This window comes from Asterias rubens, chromosome 5 (assembly GCF_902459465.1).
Source record: "Asterias rubens chromosome 5, eAstRub1.3, whole genome shotgun sequence".
NCBI lineage: Eukaryota > Metazoa > Echinodermata > Asteroidea > Forcipulatida > Asteriidae > Asterias > Asterias rubens.
Window position 1 is genome coordinate 8,348,322 of NC_047066.1, and position 19,364 is coordinate 8,367,685.

At 39.3% G+C, this 19,364-nt stretch overlaps 1 protein-coding gene across 1 annotated transcript in view; it reads left to right on the forward strand.

Annotated features, from left to right (window-relative positions):
* The window catches only part of LOC117289965 (pre-mRNA-processing-splicing factor 8), a 43,873-nt gene that overhangs the window by 8,098 nt on the left and 16,411 nt on the right, over positions 1–19,364 (forward strand). The window contains exons 8-30 of the mRNA XM_033771173.1: positions 296–401; positions 1,202–1,392; positions 1,859–1,978; positions 2,648–2,837; positions 3,392–3,511; positions 4,577–4,711; positions 5,259–5,468; positions 6,482–6,598; positions 6,976–7,182; positions 7,808–7,971; positions 8,776–8,902; positions 9,340–9,532; positions 10,330–10,517; positions 10,874–11,038; positions 11,488–11,561; positions 11,983–12,129; positions 13,143–13,353; positions 14,333–14,449; positions 14,976–15,223; positions 16,619–16,798; positions 17,122–17,257; positions 17,871–18,040; positions 18,617–18,746. Coding sequence (XP_033627064.1) covers positions 296–401; positions 1,202–1,392; positions 1,859–1,978; positions 2,648–2,837; positions 3,392–3,511; positions 4,577–4,711; positions 5,259–5,468; positions 6,482–6,598; positions 6,976–7,182; positions 7,808–7,971; positions 8,776–8,902; positions 9,340–9,532; positions 10,330–10,517; positions 10,874–11,038; positions 11,488–11,561; positions 11,983–12,129; positions 13,143–13,353; positions 14,333–14,449; positions 14,976–15,223; positions 16,619–16,798; positions 17,122–17,257; positions 17,871–18,040; positions 18,617–18,746 — 3,646 coding nt within the window. The remainder of the gene's footprint in view (positions 1–295; positions 402–1,201; positions 1,393–1,858; positions 1,979–2,647; positions 2,838–3,391; positions 3,512–4,576; positions 4,712–5,258; positions 5,469–6,481; positions 6,599–6,975; positions 7,183–7,807; positions 7,972–8,775; positions 8,903–9,339; positions 9,533–10,329; positions 10,518–10,873; positions 11,039–11,487; positions 11,562–11,982; positions 12,130–13,142; positions 13,354–14,332; positions 14,450–14,975; positions 15,224–16,618; positions 16,799–17,121; positions 17,258–17,870; positions 18,041–18,616; positions 18,747–19,364) is intronic.

A 19,364-nucleotide genomic window follows, 5' to 3' on the forward strand; every position in this document is an offset into this window, starting at 1 on the left:
ATGTATAGGTGATGAGGCATTGCATGGTGAGGTAGCACTGTATATTTAGCTTTTAGAGTACATTTTGGCATCAGAGATAAAGAAATTAATTTGGTTTATACCCTAACACTGATGTGCACTGTACTTTCCTGAGTCCTTTTTCACTGAACTCGGGGGAAAGTATACAGTGCTTTATACACATCGGTGTGAATTGGTCTGCTTTATAAACACCATGTTTGTTCAGTTTCTAGTCATATTTTGTTTGTTCAACCGCAAATCTGATGTTACTTATACAATATCTGTTTTGTGTGTTAAGGTATCACACTCCCAGCGTAGTGTTCATAAAGACTGAAGATCCAGATCTCCCAGCGTTCTACTTTGATCCTCTTATCAACCCAATCTCACACAGACACAGCGGCAAGGTAAGAACACATGGTTGGTTAGGCAAAGGCGTCTACAGTTTATTTTCCAAAATGGTTGAAGGTAGTGGACACTATTGGTAATTGTCAAAGACCAGTTTTCTCACTTGGTGTATCTCAACATATGCATAAAATAACAAACCTGTGAAAATTTGAGCCCGATTGGTCGTCGAAGTTGCGAGATATTAAAGAAAGACAAAAAAACACCCTTGTCACATGAAGTTGTGTGCTTTCAGATGCTTGATTTCGAGACCTCAAGTTCTAAACTTGAGGTCTCAAAATCAAATTCGTGGAAAATTACTTCTTTCTCCAAAACTACGTCACTTCAGAGGGAGCCTTTTCTCACAATGTTTTATACTATCAACCTCTCCCCATTACTCTTTACCAAGTAAGGTTTTATGCCAATAATTATTTTGAGTAAATATCAATAATGTCCACTGCCTTTAAACAGAACTTGTGACTTTCGTTTAATCCCTTAAATGTTTCCACTGATTCCAATAAAAACTATGAGCCCATCTGTAAAAGGAGCAGATGTCAACACACTTTTCAAGGGTTTACAGTGCACATTGGTTTAAGGGTAAAACCAAACGATGTTCTTTATCCCAGATACAAATTTAACAATCATTAAATTGTTGCGGTACCTGCTGCTAAAGTTAAACAAATTTTATTTTGTATCCTCGCCAATTCTGTATAATAACTTCCATGAATTGTGGTGCTGTAAAGATTTATTTGTGATAAAGTGCTATATAAGAACCTAGTAATCTTGTTATTAATATTGTTTAATACCCTCAATGAATCTCCAGGTTACAGAGCCACTGCCTGATGACGATGAAGAGTTTGAGCTACCAGACTACGTACAGCCATTCCTACAAGACAGACCCCTGTACACTGATAACACAGCTAACGGTATTGCCCTACTGTGGGCACCAAGGCCATTCCATCTTCGCTCTGGCAGGCACAGACGGGCAGTGGACATACCACTTACTAAAACATGGTGAGGGTAGATGGAATTTCGTTTTAGAGCAAGGTCATTTGTATTTTGCAGTTTTTTTGTTAGTTTTATAACCAGAAACAATACTTAGTGAGTTATCACTGCATCAGGAGTGCCGTCATTGACGGACATAGCGCACTAGAAATGTTAAATATTATTATTATCATGGCTAAATTTTATAAAGCTGTAAAGCAGAACATATGCCTAGCAAATTTCTTGGCTGAGCAAAAAACAAGTTCGGAACCAGTGGTGATAATGTAAACTCTATGAAATTTTGGCTGGTAAAGCAAGATTGTTCTGTGCTTGAGCAAGTTTTGTGCTTAGAGGCTGTATGACATGGTTACAGGTTTCCAATATGGCAGGCAGCTTTCACATGAGCTCAATGAATCACAAAGTTGATAACTTCTCAAGCAGATTCCTTGTTTGATTATTTTTCTAACGTGATTTTCTTGTGTCCCATTTGTTCCAGGTACCGTGAACACTGTCCTAGCGGTCAGCCTGTTAAGGTACGCGTATCATACCAGAAGCTGCTCAAGATCTACGTCCTCAACGCCCTCAAACACAGACCACCAAAGTCACAGAAAAAGAGGTGAGGACTTTCTGTTAACTTTTAAGATGATTTGTTTTCATTATTTGCTTACCACTCATGCATAAGTAATGGACTCCTGGAATGCGGCATGGAAAGTGACATGATATACTACTGTACTTAGGAAATCGTTAGATAACTTTTGTTCAGATTTTATTTTTGTAACAAGTAATAAACCTTAAGGAAAACTGACTGGGTAATTTTTAAATGGTTTGGGTTTGAAGGAAAAAAAAGTGACCAGAGCAGGACTTGAACCAATGACCTCCATATAGTACGTTCTTTTTGGACTGCCTGACCACCAGTGTTAATTCAAGCTTTTAAATGTGCTTTTTGGTTGTTCTTGCAATTATTTTTTAAAACAATTACATATTTAAAGGAACTATTTTTACTTGTAAATGTACTTGGCCGCCAGTGCAGTTAATAAATAAACCATAATAATGTAATGTTAATGTACCGATGCTCTACCAACTGAGCTTTCCAGTCCTATGTTGGCGGTCTCCTTATTTTGTCAATACCTTTGATCAAAGGTGCCAGTCATAAGCCATATAACCGTAGCTGCCATTTAGCCAGGCAGGAATCACACCCAAGTTTATGATACCACCTTCGTAGACTATACCATATTTTCAATTGTCTTCCTGTTCCTAACTCAATCTTAACCTTCGCTCTCCCAAGATACTTATTCCGTTCCTTCAAGTCCACTAAGTTCTTCCAGTCGACAACCCTTGACTGGGTGGAGGTTGGTCTTCAGGTCTGCCGTCAGGGCTACAACATGCTCAATCTCTTGATTCATCGTAAGAATCTCAACTATCTCCATCTGGACTACAACTTCAACCTCAAGCCAGTCAAGACACTCACAACAAAGGTACGGTTACCACAGGCTACCTTCCTGGCGAAATAGCTTGGGTCATGTGAAATTAAACAAACCCTCCCTCGTCCTTGCTCAATGTTGTAAACCTCAGCTGGAGGGAGACCGTGCATTGAGAGCCAACATTGAACGCAGGTCGGGGGGGGGGCGAAATGAGATAGGGCTGGGATTGTCTGAAATGAGCATGAAAAAATGTATAAAAATAATATAACATAAAAAAAGAAGGCTTTTAACAAGATAATAATGTGTCCACACAATTGACATTCATTGCTTACAGAGTTGGGTGTAACAAAGGAAATACAAAAATTGTTTTGGTGCGAGGGCCCAATGAGATATAGCTGGTATTGTAGCTCTGCATCCCAACAAACTCTCTGATACAGTTTTCCAAAGTCAGCCAAAAGCTTTTTCTTTTCTTCTCTGTTAATTTATTTTGGGGCATCACTGGATTAAGATAACCACTGTTGTGTAATGCCAATAAAATATATATAATGACTGTCAATTGTTTCAATATGGTATTTGGTTTGATATTGTGTTTTTTGTTTGACCTGTAGGAGCGTAAGAAATCGCGTTTCGGCAATGCGTTCCATCTGTGTCGTGAGATCCTACGTCTAACCAAGCTCATCATTGATAGCCATGTACAATACAGACTGGGCAATGTAGACGCATTCCAGGTAGGTCCTCAATGACACACTTGTATGTTACACTTTATAAACTCTTCTACACTTTAAAGGGTGTATGTACTTTTTGTAGGACAAAAAACACAATGTCCACAGATTTACACTAAACTTACACAGTTTGAAGATAATGATAGGAGAAAGCTTCCCTGAAAATATTACGTGCTGAGGTGCTGTAGTTTTTGGGTGATGAGTAAAACAATGTCATGAAAATAATTTTCGTCTCATGAGACCAAAATTATTTTAAGCATTTACAAACGTATTTTACTCATTTCTCAAAAACTACTGCACCTCAGTTAGTAATATTTGAAGGGAAGCTTTCCACTATCATTATCTTCAAACCCTGTAAGTTTAATATAGATCTATGGACATTTTGAAAAAGTACCCAAATCCTTTAAACCCTTGTGGTGGTCGTGGCTGAGAGGTTAAGAGCACTAAACTCAAGCTCTGGGCCCAATTTCATAGAGGTGCTTAAGCAGAAAATATATTTCTTAAAAATTGTCTGCTAAGCAGAAATGAGCAGGATACCAATCACAAATTGTACATGGTGTGACTGGGTAGTTTGGCTGGTAACCTTATTTTGGTAAGCATAATTTTGTTGTACTTAGCTACTTTTTTTTGCTGAAGCAGCTCTATGAAACTGTGCCCTTGTGTTTCCGGTCGTCAGAGTGTGGGTTTGAGTCCAGGTCGTGACACTTTAACCATTATTGCTTCATAACGGATGGGAAATGAAACCATTGGTCCTTTTCGTTGTTTAGTGCACGTAAAAGAATCCGGTTGCGCTAAGAGAAGGGGCTTGTGTTTCTGGCAGTGGCTGCTGAATGCCACAGCACCTTGTAAACCTTTATAGGTGTAACATTAAAAAATGTAAAAACCGTGTCTCAACATCAATATTTTGGGAAAATATTTGAAAGTACACAAATCCTAAGAATATTTCATCAATATTAGCATTTTTTGTGTACAATAAATGAAAGGTGGGAATAATTTGTAATTATTAGACAGCCATTTTGGCTTGGTTACTTTCAACTCTGGTATAATGTTTGCTTGTTGTTACTCTCCTAGCTGTCTGACGGTCTGCAGTACATCTTTGCCCACGTGGGTCAGCTGACCGGTATGTACCGCTACAAATACAAGCTGATGAGACAGATCAGGATGTGTAAAGACATCAAGCACATCATTTATTATCGCTTCAACACGGTGAGTGGTGATGTCGGGGCTTGACCGATGTTCGGGTTGGGGTAAAGGAGGTCGTTCTCACCACTCGGAAACGCATGACTATAATATGAATATTCATTCCTTTCCTTTAGATGTTGAAGTTCTTTTTAACTTGGTGTAAATATTCATGAAATGACTGTCCATGGTTGTATAGGGTCATAAGGTCATAGGGTCATTATTCATAGTATTCACCCAGACCCAAACCCCAACAAATGGAGCAGTGAACCTCAAGCTTAAACCCTACAGTTTGCATATAAGAAAATGAAAATGTGTGGTTTATTTTTTGATAGACATATTTTTTTGAAAGCAGTTGCAGTTATTGTGGCAGTTGTTGAATTTTGCTTTTTCTCCCTGAACATCCCCACAGACTTTGTATGCAAAATGCGTAGTGGAACTTTCCTCTCTTTTGAATTTCCCCTGTGGAGACCTTTGGCTCCTATTGCCTTCGGGCCCCATAAAATAGCCAATTTTGAAACCCCATGTTTACATACAACTGCAAGTCGTAACTTCTCTCTCTCTAACCTTCCAGGGTCCAGTGGGCAAGGGGCCGGGCTGTGGGTTCTGGGCTCCAGGGTGGCGCGTCTGGGTGTTCTTCCTGCGTGGGATCACCCCTCTCCTGGAGAGATGGTTGGGCAATCTACTGTCCAGACAGTTTGAAGGTCGACACTCCAAGGGCGTCACTAAGACGGTCACCAAACAGCGTGTGGAGAGTCACTACGATCTTGAACTCAGGGCTTCGGTAAGTTTGCGCAGGATCCTGAAGGGTGGTGCCTTACAAACAGCATGCATCTGCCGCATGGGCCCAATTTTATAAAGCCTGTAAGCAAAAAAAAAACTTGCTAAGCCCAGAAAAATATTGCATTGCTGAAACTGTTTACTAGCCAAAAAAATTAAACTAATTTGACATCGTTGTGACTGGTTTTCCACATAATTTTTGATAAGCAAAGAAATTTGTCAAGCGGTATTTTATGCTTAACAGCTTTGAATTAATTTTGTGCATTGTATGGTATCTGCAGGCAGGTGTTTTGTACATGACTTGTCTGTTCGTATAATCAATGCTACAGTAATTGATCAGTGCTTTGCATCGTTGGATGGCTGTGTCTATCACAGTGACTTGCCATCCTGGAATCAACCTGATACATGCTCTAAGCCCGGTTCATACTTAACACGAAAGCGAATGCAAAGTTTATTATGTGACAACTGATCTTGGCGGGCTATTTTCTTTAGATTCACTTTCGCAATTTCCATGAAGTATGAAGCGAGGTTCATTCAGAAACTTAGGTTTGTTGTCTTTCCCTGTTCATAATCAAATTAAAAATCCAAATTAATAGCGTAACCCTCTGCATAATGCAATTGGATCCATTCGCTAAAGTAACTTTGTGTCATATTAGACCTTTATTTTGGTGTGGCTATCTCGGTTTTCTTCCATTCAAATCGATGTAACAAAACCGAGGCCATTCCTTTTTTGTTTCCTATTCTTTCTATTATTTAAATCTATTGCACTGTAAGATATGTACTAACAAAATTAATATCTTTGGGTTGATCAAAGACAAATTTACTATAGAGTATTTGAACCTGCAGCCTGAAGATTAACATGCCAGCGCTCTTACCAAGTGAGCTATCTATCTAGCCCTATATTAGTGGTCTCCCTATTTCTATATCTTTGTTTGGGTTCACCATAAAGAAAACAATTTGGTCAGTGGAAGAACAGCCAATTCTTGAGATATTGAATTGTTTATTTTTGTTGTCAAGGTGATGCACGACATCCTGGACATGATGCCTGAGGGAATCAAACAGAACAAGGCTCGTACCATCCTACAGCATCTTAGTGAAGCATGGCGCTGCTGGAAGGCCAACATTCCATGGAAGGTAAGTTAGCTCCGAAAACTAAGATTGATACAGGGATGAGAAATTTCAGACGTTTTCAGACCTAAAAATTCTGAGCTTCGAGTCCTTTTTTTTTTTTTTTTTTTTACTAGTGAATAGTTTTGAAAAGAAAGAGTTGCTTTAAAAAAAAAATTGTACTGTTAAATAAAAAATGAGGAAAAAGTATAACTAAGCTCTTTATTAAAATGGAATCTGTTCATGCTTAAATTTATTACATTTTTCTTGATGACATGATTTATAAAACATGTTAAATTGAATAATCAGTGGGTTCAACATTTATCAGATTTACCATCTAACCTAAAGTTAATCACCCAAATTTCCAAAGCCCCAAAATGACTCGTCCAAACTGACCTCCGCAGGTACCCGGTCTGCCCACGCCCATCGAGAACATGATCCTTCGCTACGTCAAGTCCAAAGCCGATTGGTGGACCAACACTGCCCACTACAACAGAGAGCGTATCCGACGAGGTGCCACCGTCGACAAGACGGTTTGTAAGAAGAATCTTGGTAGGCTGACTCGTCTGTACCTCAAGGCAGAACAGGAGAGACAGCATAACTACTTGAAGGTAATGTTGATTCTGCCATCTCGTTGACCAATTCAATATAATAATACTAAAAAAAAATAGTTCTTATATAGCACATTACTCAATTACATATCAATGCGCTTGACAGTAATGCCATGGTCATTGGGCCAATAACATCCCTTTAATCTTTCTCAGCTCCATTGGTAGTGTACAACCCTGACCTGCTGTGCCGCTCCGTTTCATACACAATATCAACCTCATACCTTACAGTAACTATTACTCCCCTGGGTGAAGAGAAGCAATTATAGTAGAGCATCTTGCTCAAGGACACAAGTGTCATGATCAGGATAAAAACCCACTCTTAACCACTAGGCCATGACACCCTACAATTATCATCAACATGGTTTTGAATAAGAGAATCAAAGTTCGGTGACAAGGTTTTAAACTAGTTGTTTAAACACGCTGTGTTCTAATTTGACTGAGACAAAGTCGTGGTTAAAAAAACTCAAGGTATACTGCCCGTAGGTTTAATTACCGAACCAGTGGCCAGATGTAGCTCTTCAGTTTCAAAAGAAAATCCATTTGGAACTATCACAACACTGACTTTCCTGACATTACTTGAAGAACCTGCAAACTCAAATAAATAACTTGTATTTCATGCCCACAGGATGGTCCGTACATCACAGCAGAGGAGGCCGTCGCCATCTACACTACCACTGTCCATTGGTTGGAGAGTCGTCGTTTCTCCCCGATCCCGTTCCCGCCTCTGTCTTACAAGCACGACACCAAGCTGCTCATCCTGGCTCTGGAGAGACTCAAGGAGGCATACAGGTCAGAAGAAAACAAAAATCTCTTCAACCCAAAATTTGTGTAGGATACATTCTCGGGGAAGTTTGTTGGTTCTCACACCTCAGTTTGCGATTCAACCTGGGTAGCAGCAGTCATTATTTCAAATATCAATAAACTATAGAGGAAACTGACTCGGTATATTTAAAAAAAATTGGGGTTGAACAAAGAAACGTTTGCTAGAGAGGGATTTGAACCAACGACCTCTGAACCGAACATCTAAAAGTGGAAAAGAAATGTGTACTCAAATTATGTAGGTTTATATCTTAAAGAGTTTATTATGCATTGTATGGTATCTGCAGGCAGGTGTTTTGTACATGACTTGTCTGTTCGTGTAATCAATGCTAGAGTAATTGATCAGTGCTTTGCATCGTTGGATGGCTGTGTCTGTCACAGTGACTTGCCATCCTGGAATCAACCTGATACAAGAATTTAAGCAATTTTGAATTGTGTTTTTATTGTTGACAGTGTTGAGAGTCGGTTGAACCAGTCCCAGAGGGAGTAGTTCGGTTTGATTGAACAGCCTTTTGTATAAAAACCTTTATAAGCCACCTGGACTTAACTGTATTTCTGCATGAATTTTTTTTTTTAATGAGGACTTATGAGTTGTGTTTTTATTCTTAACAGTGTAAAGAGTCGGTTGAACCAGTCCCAGAGGGAGTAGTTTGGTTTGATTGAACAGACATTTATATACAAACCTTCACAAGGCACTCTGACTTAACTACGTTTTCTGCATGTATCCATTTTAAACTGAAGACTTTCTAAGGGGTTTTCTTTTATTCTTAACAGTGTGAAGAGTCGGTTGAACCAGTCCCAGAGGGAGGAGTTAGGCTTGATTGAACAGGCGTATGATAACCCTCATGAGGCACTCAGTCGTATCAAGCGTCATCTACTCACACAGAGAGCCTTCAAAGAGGTAAACTTACTCCCTCACCTCCCCGTTTCCCTCATAATAATATAATACAGGCATGATATTCTTCCTTCCTAGTCTGTTTTCCGTTTTGTTTTTTTGCCCTTACAACAATCTGGAAAATTATGATTGAATAGCCTGAAATGTCTATAAGAGCCTACACTATGCGTACATGTAGGTCAGTCCTTAAACTTGATAAAAATGTTCCCGCTTTTGCCAAGGACCAAATATCATGCATTATAACAAAAATTATATAGACTTATATAGCCCAATGTGCTTTACATTTTAGTGCCCTGGTCATTGGGCCAACAACATTCCTGTAATCTTTTGCCATGATTTCATCACACCCTTTCTTAAATGTTGGTCCTAGTTTCATACTTTCTGGCCAGCAATGATCACACCCTGGTAATATTTTAAACAATTCCTACCCTTGATCCCAACAGGTCGGCATTGAGTTCATGGACCTCTACAGTCACCTCATCCCAGTGTACGATGTGGAACCTCTAGAGAAGATCACTGATGCTTACCTGGATCAGTACCTGTGGTATGAGGCAGACAAGAGGAGGCTGTTCCCTCCATGGATCAAGCCAGCCGATACCGAGCCCCCTCCTCTGCTGGTCTACAAGTGGTGTCAAGGTGGGTCATTAAGATTGTTAGTCAAAGTTAGGGGACCTTCCTAAAGGGTCAGCAGCCTATTTCAACAAACTCTAGGATAAATCCAGTCTCGAGTTACGGCAAGGCACTCGTCCTAACTTAAGATGGGTTCAATGCGTCCTAACGTCTACGGATATGGTACTTTACTTGTTCCGAGTCCTAAGGAAGAGTTTGGTGGAATCGACGGCAGGACGTTTAACCGGTTATCAGTTAAACTGTAAATAAGCACTGAAATCTGTTGCCAAACTTCCGTAAATATTTTACCAAAAAATGGAGAGCCCACCCTCAGCCCCAAGGCTGTTGTTTGATATATTGTGCAAAATTAATAGTCTTCATTTGATGGCCGAAGATATCTGAACGAAAAGAACGGATTAACAAGCCTAAACAGAAGATCTATAAAGTTGAAAAGACATTTTTACTGAATCTCAGAACTTCAAAATACTTAGTTTTTTTAAAGATTTTACTATAAATGCATTGTATGGTATCTGCAGGCAGGTGTTTTGTACATGACTCGTCTGTTCGTATAATCAATGCTACAGTAATTGATCAGTGCTTTGCATCGTTGGATGGCTGTGTCTGTCATAATGACTTGTCATCCTGGAATCAACCTGATACAAGAATTAGATCAAACTCTAGCAATGTAAAAGGTCATAGGTTCGAATCCCACCCGAATGATTATAATTGTTGAGGATTTTGGAATGGACCATTGGCTTTTATTTTCGTTTGGCAAATTCAGCAATTGTTTTCTGATTCAAACATCGTCAAACTTTTGTCTTTAGGCATCAACAATCTGCAGGACGTATGGGACACATCCGAAGGAGAATGTAACGTCATGATGGAATCACGCTTTGAGAAGATGTACGAGAAGATTGATCTGACGTTGCTCAATCGACTCTTGCGTCTTATCGTTGATCATAACATTGCTGATTACATGACGGCAAAGAACAACGTCGTCATCAACTACAAGGTACATATTGGAATGTCCAAATTTTTGGAAAATTTTTTTAGAGGATGAATTTTTATGAAACAAGATCTGTTTAGTTTTAGATGTGAGAGGAGAACCTGAATAGGGAAAACCCAAACAGTAAAGTAGGGACTGAAAACCAAGTCCACATGCAAGGTTCTGTGCCAAGGTGGTTTTTTTTTTTTTGGGGGGGGGTATGTAGAAAGCAGGAGGTAGAGGGCAGGGAAAGAAACCACTGACGGATGGCTAAGATTTGAGGGACATTATTTCCTAGGAACGTGGCCCTATTGTTTCATCTGTTTTGAAGGTTTGTGTTAATTTTTGTTTAATACATTTTTGTCTTCCCCCCTACTCTATAGGACATGAATCACACCAACTCCTATGGCATCATCAGAGGACTGCAGTTTGCTTCCTTCATTGTACAGTACTACGGTCTGGTACTTGACCTCTTAGGATTGGGTCTGCATAGAGCCAGTGAGATGGTCGGTGCCCCACAGATGCCAAATGACTTCTTGCAATTCCAGGTGAGATGAAACTTTTTTTTTTATAAAGAATCACAACCCCTTTCCCTCAAAAAAAAAATGAAATAAAAAATAATAATACAAAATAATAATAATAAATAAATAAATAAAACTTCAACAGTGAGCAACAATTTTCAAGCAACAGATGATAGTCTTTAAAGCTTTTTAAAGTTCATTTACAACAAAAATATATTATGAAGCAACAAATGAAACAAAAACAAAGGTTGGTTGTTCTTTTAGTTTTATAAATTATTTTTGTATTAAGCTTTTGTAATTTCGGCCACAATTTGGCCTCTGTTTTGAAAAGTTTTATTTAGTTTAAACAAAAGCATTCATTATTTGTGATTGTCTGTAATATTTCTTCTTCAAATGAATAATCCCACATTTTATTTATAAAAGCTTTTAGCTTTGTTCCAACTAAACTTGTAATTGATGTTGGCTTGTGTCTATAGGATGTTGCCACGGAAACCAGCCATCCAATCAGACTGTATTCCAGATACATTGACAGAGTTCACATATTCTTCAGGTAAGTAATGGCATCATCTCATCAATTCGAAATTGACAATTCTTATCTTGTTTTTAGTTTTTCCTAAATGAAAGAATTTGAATTTTAGTTGACCAGTTCTTCAAGTTTTGTCTTTTAATGCAATGTATTCCATGGACTATGGTCTGTGGCAAAATTCCAGTGGGGCACCAATATTGTCAGAAGCGCTGAAATCTGTTTCAACCCCTCGATCATTCCATAAGCAACAAAAACTTTCTGACAATCGATCCTAGACAAACTTCATCAAATTTACCCTCCCCCCCCCTAAATAAAGAGAGGTTGGCTCAGTGATTTCTTCCCTTGTCTTCAACCTCTGTGAACTCCTGTTTGACCCTAAGTTATTTTAAATTCACTCATTCAGTTACACTGGATTCTTATAACTTGATGATGTTTTTTTGAATAGGTTCACAGCTGAAGAGGCTCGTGATCTGATCCAGCGTTACCTGACAGAGCACCCCGACCCCAACAATGAGAACATCGTGGGTTATAACAACAAGAAATGCTGGCCGAGAGATGCACGCATGAGACTCATGAAACACGATGTCAATCTGTGAGTAGTTAACCGTGGTACTTAAAGGGCCTTGGCACACAGGGACAATTTTAACTAAGGAAGGTTTGCGGTAACACCATGTGAATATAATAATAAACTACAGCATTTATGAGGCGCACTTTACTGAAAAAAAAAACATTCAAAGGCGCTGGTCAAGTTTTGTCAAGATGTTGGCAAGCAAGCAAGAACATGTGTGTTTTAAATTTCTGCTGGAAGAGAGTGATGTTGTGTTTTTGTCTGAGGTGTTCCGGAAGTGAGTTCCAGAGTCTAGGTGCTATGTTGGAGTACTGATGTTGGAGTAAGCCCTGTCCCCAGAACTGGCCAGGCGAGTTCGAGGAACTTGGAGGGTATTGTTAATAGACCTTAGACCTGGTCTGTTGGTTCTGAAAAGAACCACTGGTTAACGACTCAATGTCGTATGCTCTGATCGTCTTTAGGGAAGTTTTAACTTGGGCTGTCAGGTTGGCGTGTAGTGGTATCTTTCCTTGCCCTTCCACCTCTTGGACCCAGGTTCAAATCCCACTGGGGGCACTATGTGGCTTGGGTTTTCAGTCTCTACCTGACTGCATAGATTTTTTCTAGAATAATTCTCTGAGGTTTTTCCACACGCATCTAAAACGGAAAACTTTCTTATTTTGATAGTGATAACTTCACTTTTCTGAGTATATCTTCCGGTTATGTACACAGTGACTCAATAGTAAGTGAAAAATTGCGACATTCAGAGAATTCAGGAATTTTTCCAACATAATGAAAGAAATGTTTAGTGCATTGTATGGTATCTGCAGGCAGGTGTTTTGTACATGACTTGTCTGTTCGTATAATCAATGCTACAGTAATTGATCAGTGCTTTGCATCGTTGGATGGCTGTGTCTGTCACAGTGACTTGCCATCCTGGAATCAACCTGATACAAGACCAAACCGAATATAACAATATTTGTTATCAAGTCTGCACCTTCCTCTTCTCTGAAAATATTCCTAACCTTCATATTTTCTCGATTTCTTCATCTTCCCAGTGGCCGAGCAGTCTTCTGGGACATGAAGAACCGTCTGCCTCGTTCGATCACCACCTTCCAGTGGGAGCAGAGCTTCGTCTCTGTCTACAGCAAGGACAACCCCAACCTCCTCTTCAATATGTCTGGATTTGAGTGTCGCATCCTCCCCAAGTGTCGAACCACATCGGAGGAATTCACCCACAAGGATGGGATCTGGAACTTGCAGAATGAGGTGAGGGAGAAGCGAAAGTGTTGTTTATTTATTCAGGACTCTCTAAAGTTTTCATGATTTTTCATGTCGTAAAAAAGAGAGTACTACTTTTGAGGACCCTTCTCACAAAGTGGAATTTATCAACATTTTTCATTTCAAAATTAATGTACATATCAACATTTTACAAACCTTTTAAAGTCATTCGTGGTCTGTGACCCCCTCCCCAACATACCCTTTGTATGATCAAGAAAATGTTTAAAAACTGTGGAAACCAAACCCGTTTGCAAGACCTTGGGGCTTGGGATTCACAGAGGTGAAGCTCTGGAAGAGAAAAGCCAGTTTGATTTTCCATGACTTTGTTGGTTAAAGTACTGGCTATTTGACCTTATGTGCAAAATCTTTTTCCTTGAGGAATTTTCGTTTTCAAACCTTAAACAACTCCTCACTTAATTGAAGTAAATCTTGTTATTTAAAAAACAAAAACAGTAATGATCGACGTGAATGGTTTATTATGCATTGTATGGTATCTGCAGGCTAGTGTTTTGTACATGACTTGTCTGTTCGTATAATCAATGCTACAGTAATTGATCAGTGCTTTGCATCGTTGGATGGCTGTGTCTATCACAGTGACTTGCCATCCTGGAATCAACCTGATACAAGAATTTAATCAATTAAGGTTCAGCTCCCAGCTATGAGTTTCATGAAGCTGCTTTAAAAGAATGAATATTAGCTATTAAGCACAACAACAAAATATGCTTACCAGAATAAAATTGCCAGCCAGAATACCATGCCACTTGGTATCATCTTTGCTGGTTTCTTGCCATTTTTTGCTCAGGCTGTGTATGCAAGAGATCGGGGCCTAGTGTTTCGAATCTGTTTACTGCGAAATTAAGTAGAGCCCAGAATTCTTCATTAAGCAGAGCTGTGAAACTAGGCCCAGTTGATAAATATGGCTAGGTTAGTGTTCTGTGTTTTAACCTTTGTCCTTTGTAACCTCCAGGTGACCAAGGAGCGTACTGCCCAGTGCTTCTTGAGGGTAGATGAGGAATCCATGCAGAGATTCCATAACAGAGTCAGACAGATCCTAATGGCATCGGGCTCTACCACCTTCACAAAGGTAAGCAGTTAGCAGGGTTTATGCAGATCCCTGATAAGAAATAAAAAGTCTTAAACTGATCTATCCAAACTTAAGACCCCCAGGGATGAGATTCTTCCGACCTTTGTCGGAACTCCGACCTTTTAATTTTTTTTCCAGTTCCGACCTTCCGACTTTCCGTCTTTTTACCTGTCTTATTTAAAGAAATATGAGTTCCATTTTTAATTTTTTTAATTGATTTCAAATTTAATGTGTTGATAAAAAGTGGAATAAAAAAGAATATATTATTTGAAACAGCTGTATTTTGATATTTCTGCTTACTTTTGTCACATCTGGCAGCATAAATTCCACGCACGCGTGGTATAAAGATAGTGACAGAATCTCAGGGGAACAGATTTCCCTATGACACCGGCACGTTAATCTGGAGAAAGTTGGTTCAAATCCTACTCTAGTTATCTTTCTTTGCTCAACCCAAATTACTTCATTAATCATACGAAGAGTAATGCCAAAGCAAATGAAATCCAACATTTGTTGTAACACTTTCCAGATCGTCAACAAGTGGAACACTGCCCTCATTGGCCTGATGACGTACTACCGCGAGGCGGTCGTCAACACCCAGGAGCTCTTGGATCTCCTGGTCAAGTGTGAAAATAAGATCCAGACTAGAATCAAGATTGGGTTGAACTCCAAGATGCCCAGTCGGTTCCCGCCGGTCGTCTTCTACACCCCTAAGGAGCTGGGTGGACTGGGTATGCTGTCGATGGGACACGTCCTCATTCCTCAGTCAGATCTCAGGTAATTGGCAATTAGCTTCTTTTCCCGCCAGAGTGTTAAGTTTTAGAATTCACAAAGAATGTTTTTAAGAGTGATGACATTCACAATGAATGTTCTAAGGGAAGGTATACGTTTGGTAATCGCTCTAAATATTAATGGCAAATGAAAACTTACTTTGTTAGAAGCCTACAGCAGCTTTTGATAGTTTAAAGCATTTTGAGAAACATTTCACTTTGAGGTAATGTGGTCATGTCAACAGGTTTTAAGTTTTTATGCCCCGAAATTTGAATCTGAGAAGCGTTGCCACGTAACGTTTTCTCAAATTGTGTATTCCTATTGGGGAATATCCTTCTTGCGTGGACTTTACCTCTCTGGATTTTCAGCAATATCTCAAAACAAAACGAGACCACCTTTTGAAATGGAATATAGGATTTAAACAATTGAACATTTCCAAAAGCCAAAGGTGTATACTTTACCTTTTAAAGGCACTAGACTCTATTGGCAATTACTCATAATAATTGTTAGCATAAAAACTTACTTGGTAACGAGCAATGGAGAGCTGTTGATAGTATAAAACATTGTATGAAACTGCTCCGTTTGAAGTAAACATAGGTTTCGAGAGAGAAGTAATTTTCCGGTAAAATATTTTAATTTGATTTCGAGACCTCAGAATTAGATTTTGAGATCTCGAAATCAAGCATCTGAAAGCACACAACTTTGTGTGACAGAGTTTTTTTTTCTTCCCATTATTATCTCGCAACTTTGATGACCAATTGAGTTCAAATTTTCACAGGTTTGTTATTTTAAGCATGCGTTGAGATACACCAAGTGAGAAGACTGGTCTTTGACAATTACCAATAGTGTCCAGTGTCTTTAAAGAGGGGCTCCATAGTCAAATTTATTTTGAGAGGAACATTGTTGTGGACAGGAACCTTAAGATGAAAATAAATTTAGGTTTGTCTTGAGTTTCAGTTAAATTGATGAATGGGGTTGCAAGCACGAGTGTGCGAGGTAGGGAGTTCCAGCATCTGGGTCCAGCTGCTGAAGGCCTTGTGTATGTTTTAATTTCTCGATGTGTATTTTAATGATGGACATAGATAGTTCATTATGCATTTTATGGTATCTGCAGGCAGGTGTTTTGTTCATGACTTGTCTGTTCGTATAATCAATGCTACAGTAATTGATCAGTGCTTTGCATCGTTGGATGGCTGTGTCTGTCACAGTGACTTGCCATCCTGGAATCAACCTGATACAAGACCAAACCTAAATTCCGTGTAGGAATAACAACCAGGTACAAATCATGCACATGAGTTTCTTGTAAGAAATATTGGTTCTGAGAAGAACCGGAATTGATAATGTTGGGGTCTTGACTTTGTACACTTAGAAACTAAATCGTAAATTTGTATTCTTGACTAGGTGGTCTAAGCAGACAGACGTCGGCATCACTCATTTCCGTTCCGGCATGAGCCACGACGAGGACCAGCTGATTCCAAACTTGTATCGTTACATCCAGCCGTGGGAGAGTGAGTTTATCGATTCGCAGAGAGTGTGGGCAGAGTACGCACTGAAGAGACAAGAGGCAAATGCACAGAATAGGTAAGAGAAGAAAGACATACAAACAGACAGACAAATGCACAGAATAGGTAAGAGAAGATAGACAAACACACAAACAATATGTGAGTGGACAAACAGACATTGCATATTGAATTGATGGACTCACAGATTGTATGGGCACTGAAGAGACAAGAGGCAAATGCACATAATAGATAAGAGAAGACAGACAAACACAACCTTTGAGTGAACAAACATACATTGTAGATTGAATTCAAAATTGTATGGGCAGAGTTCACTCTGAAGAGACAGACAAACAGACGTTCACTTTTCTTATTCTCATTCTTGTTTACTTTCTTCACCTTCAGACGGTTGACCCTAGAAGATCTTGAGGATTCGTGGGATCGTGGTATCCCTCGCATCAACACCCTCTTCCAGAAGGACAGACACACCCTGGCCTATGACAAGGGCTGGAGGGTGCGCACAGACTTCAAACAGTACCAGGTAAGTTTCTAAACTGCTTCAACTCTTTGGGATGTAGTTGTACTCCCATCTTATTTGTCCACAAGTTAAGGATTTTAATAAGGAACAACTGACCGAAAAGCCTGAGGATATTATATAGTTTTTTAACAGACCTGTCCCCTGCAAAATTGTATTTAGCAAACTAAGAATTTGCTAAGCAATGTTCCATTTTAAGCAATAGTATGAAATTTGGACAGTCTAGTTCACCAGATCCAAGCTCTGGTGTTGTCAGCAGCATAGTGTTTGTTCGCTTACCAGTTCATGACACTTGTGCCCTTGAGCAAGGTTCTTAAACATAATTGCTTTGTAAAAACGTGGGGAAGGTAGTGCATTCTGCTCTACCATACATACTTACCAGCTGTGAAGGGGATAACTCTGTGTGCCCTTGTGATAATAGATTTGGGTCAATGGCCCAAATTGATGAAGTGTAGCCCTCGCCTTGAAGTGGTCATTGAACATTGTGATGTTAGGTGATCTCTCTTAAGAAATAAACTTTAAACAAAAAAAATCTTCATGATGGTGTGAGCATGTGCATAGATTTAGAGGGTATTACTGAAGGTTCAAACAATCCTCAACTTTTTTTTTTAAATCCTAGGTCCTGAAGCAGAATCCCTTCTGGTGGACTCACCAGCGTCATGACGGCAAGCTATGGAATCTGAATAATTACCGTACTGACATGATCCAAGCCCTGGGTGGTGTGGAGGGTATCCTGGAGCATACTCTATTCAAGGGGACGTACTTCCCTACATGGGAGGGTCTCTTCTGGTAAGGTTTAGGAAACAGAATATTTTGTCGCGTCAGTCAGGGATGAAACTTTTATATGAATTCAGGGAGGGTATATACAGGGAGAGTACACCTTTAGTAATTGCACCCAAGAAAAAGAAATGCATAACTTACAGTTAGTTAGCAAACCTGTTTGTGGACATTCTTCTCAATAATTTGAACAGAACTATGACTTCAGACAGAAGTTAAGATCCAGCAGATCGCTACTTCGAAATTGCCCCTGGTTAAAAGGACTCTCATACAGCATGTTTCACTCGCAACATGTGGTGAGAATTGTGGTTGAAAGACAACTTTGTTACGTAAAAACTCCAAGTTTTACTTGTAATTACTCAAGTTTTTAGTGACGTTTTTGTGGAGAACTTTCAAAAATGTAATCTCCAGGAATTCACTCTGTTAAAAACTGCAGAGTTATCTCATAGAGACACAGGGGAGTCTGAAAAAAGGGATGAAAAGGTACATTTTAGCCGGTATGGTCTATACTGCTCAGGGTTATTCAATCGTATGGTTATTGTTGTTTTCTTTTCTTTGTTGACATCGTGATTGGTTTTATTTTTACAGGGAGAAGGCGAGTGGATTTGAGGAATCCATGAAGTACAAGAAGCTGACCAACGCCCAGCGGTCCGGTCTGAATCAGATCCCCAATCGACGCTTCACACTCTGGTGGTCACCAACCATCAACAGGGCCAACGTAAGTTTTTGGCAAATCTGTTATTCAAAAACAAACAATTCTGAATTGCTAAAACTCGATGAATTTTTTTTTATTTATGAGAGAGAGAGAAGAGAGTCTACACAGTTTAAATAGTGATCATGCTATGTGTTAAATTAAATTCAAATCCATAATGGTTTTCAAAAACATGTCTCATGGATTATTGTATTGTCATTCCATTTCCACAATTTTGATTTTGGACATTAAAATTAGAACTTTCTTGAATTCCGTGAAATCTTATTTGATGTACATATGGAAATAGAAAATAAGCAGGTGTATGTTTTTAAAGTTTTGTTTTCCTGATTTCATGATTTTCTTCAAACCTCCTTGAGCATTCAAAATTTCTTGTAAGAAGTAAAGCAATCACCAAAGGGAGAAAGAAGATGTCTGTGTCCAAACTTGCTAGTGATGCACAGAGTCTGTAAACCTTCAGAATGGGAGACTTTCTGGGACGATAGAGGGCAGCAGACTTACCGGGTAAATCCATTGTTCTCAGAATTATGCGCATGTTCAGAACTACGTAAACAATGGAAATTTACCCGGTATGTCTGCTGCCACCTAGCGTTGGAAAGTCTCCCATTGTATCATCTGGGTGGTTCC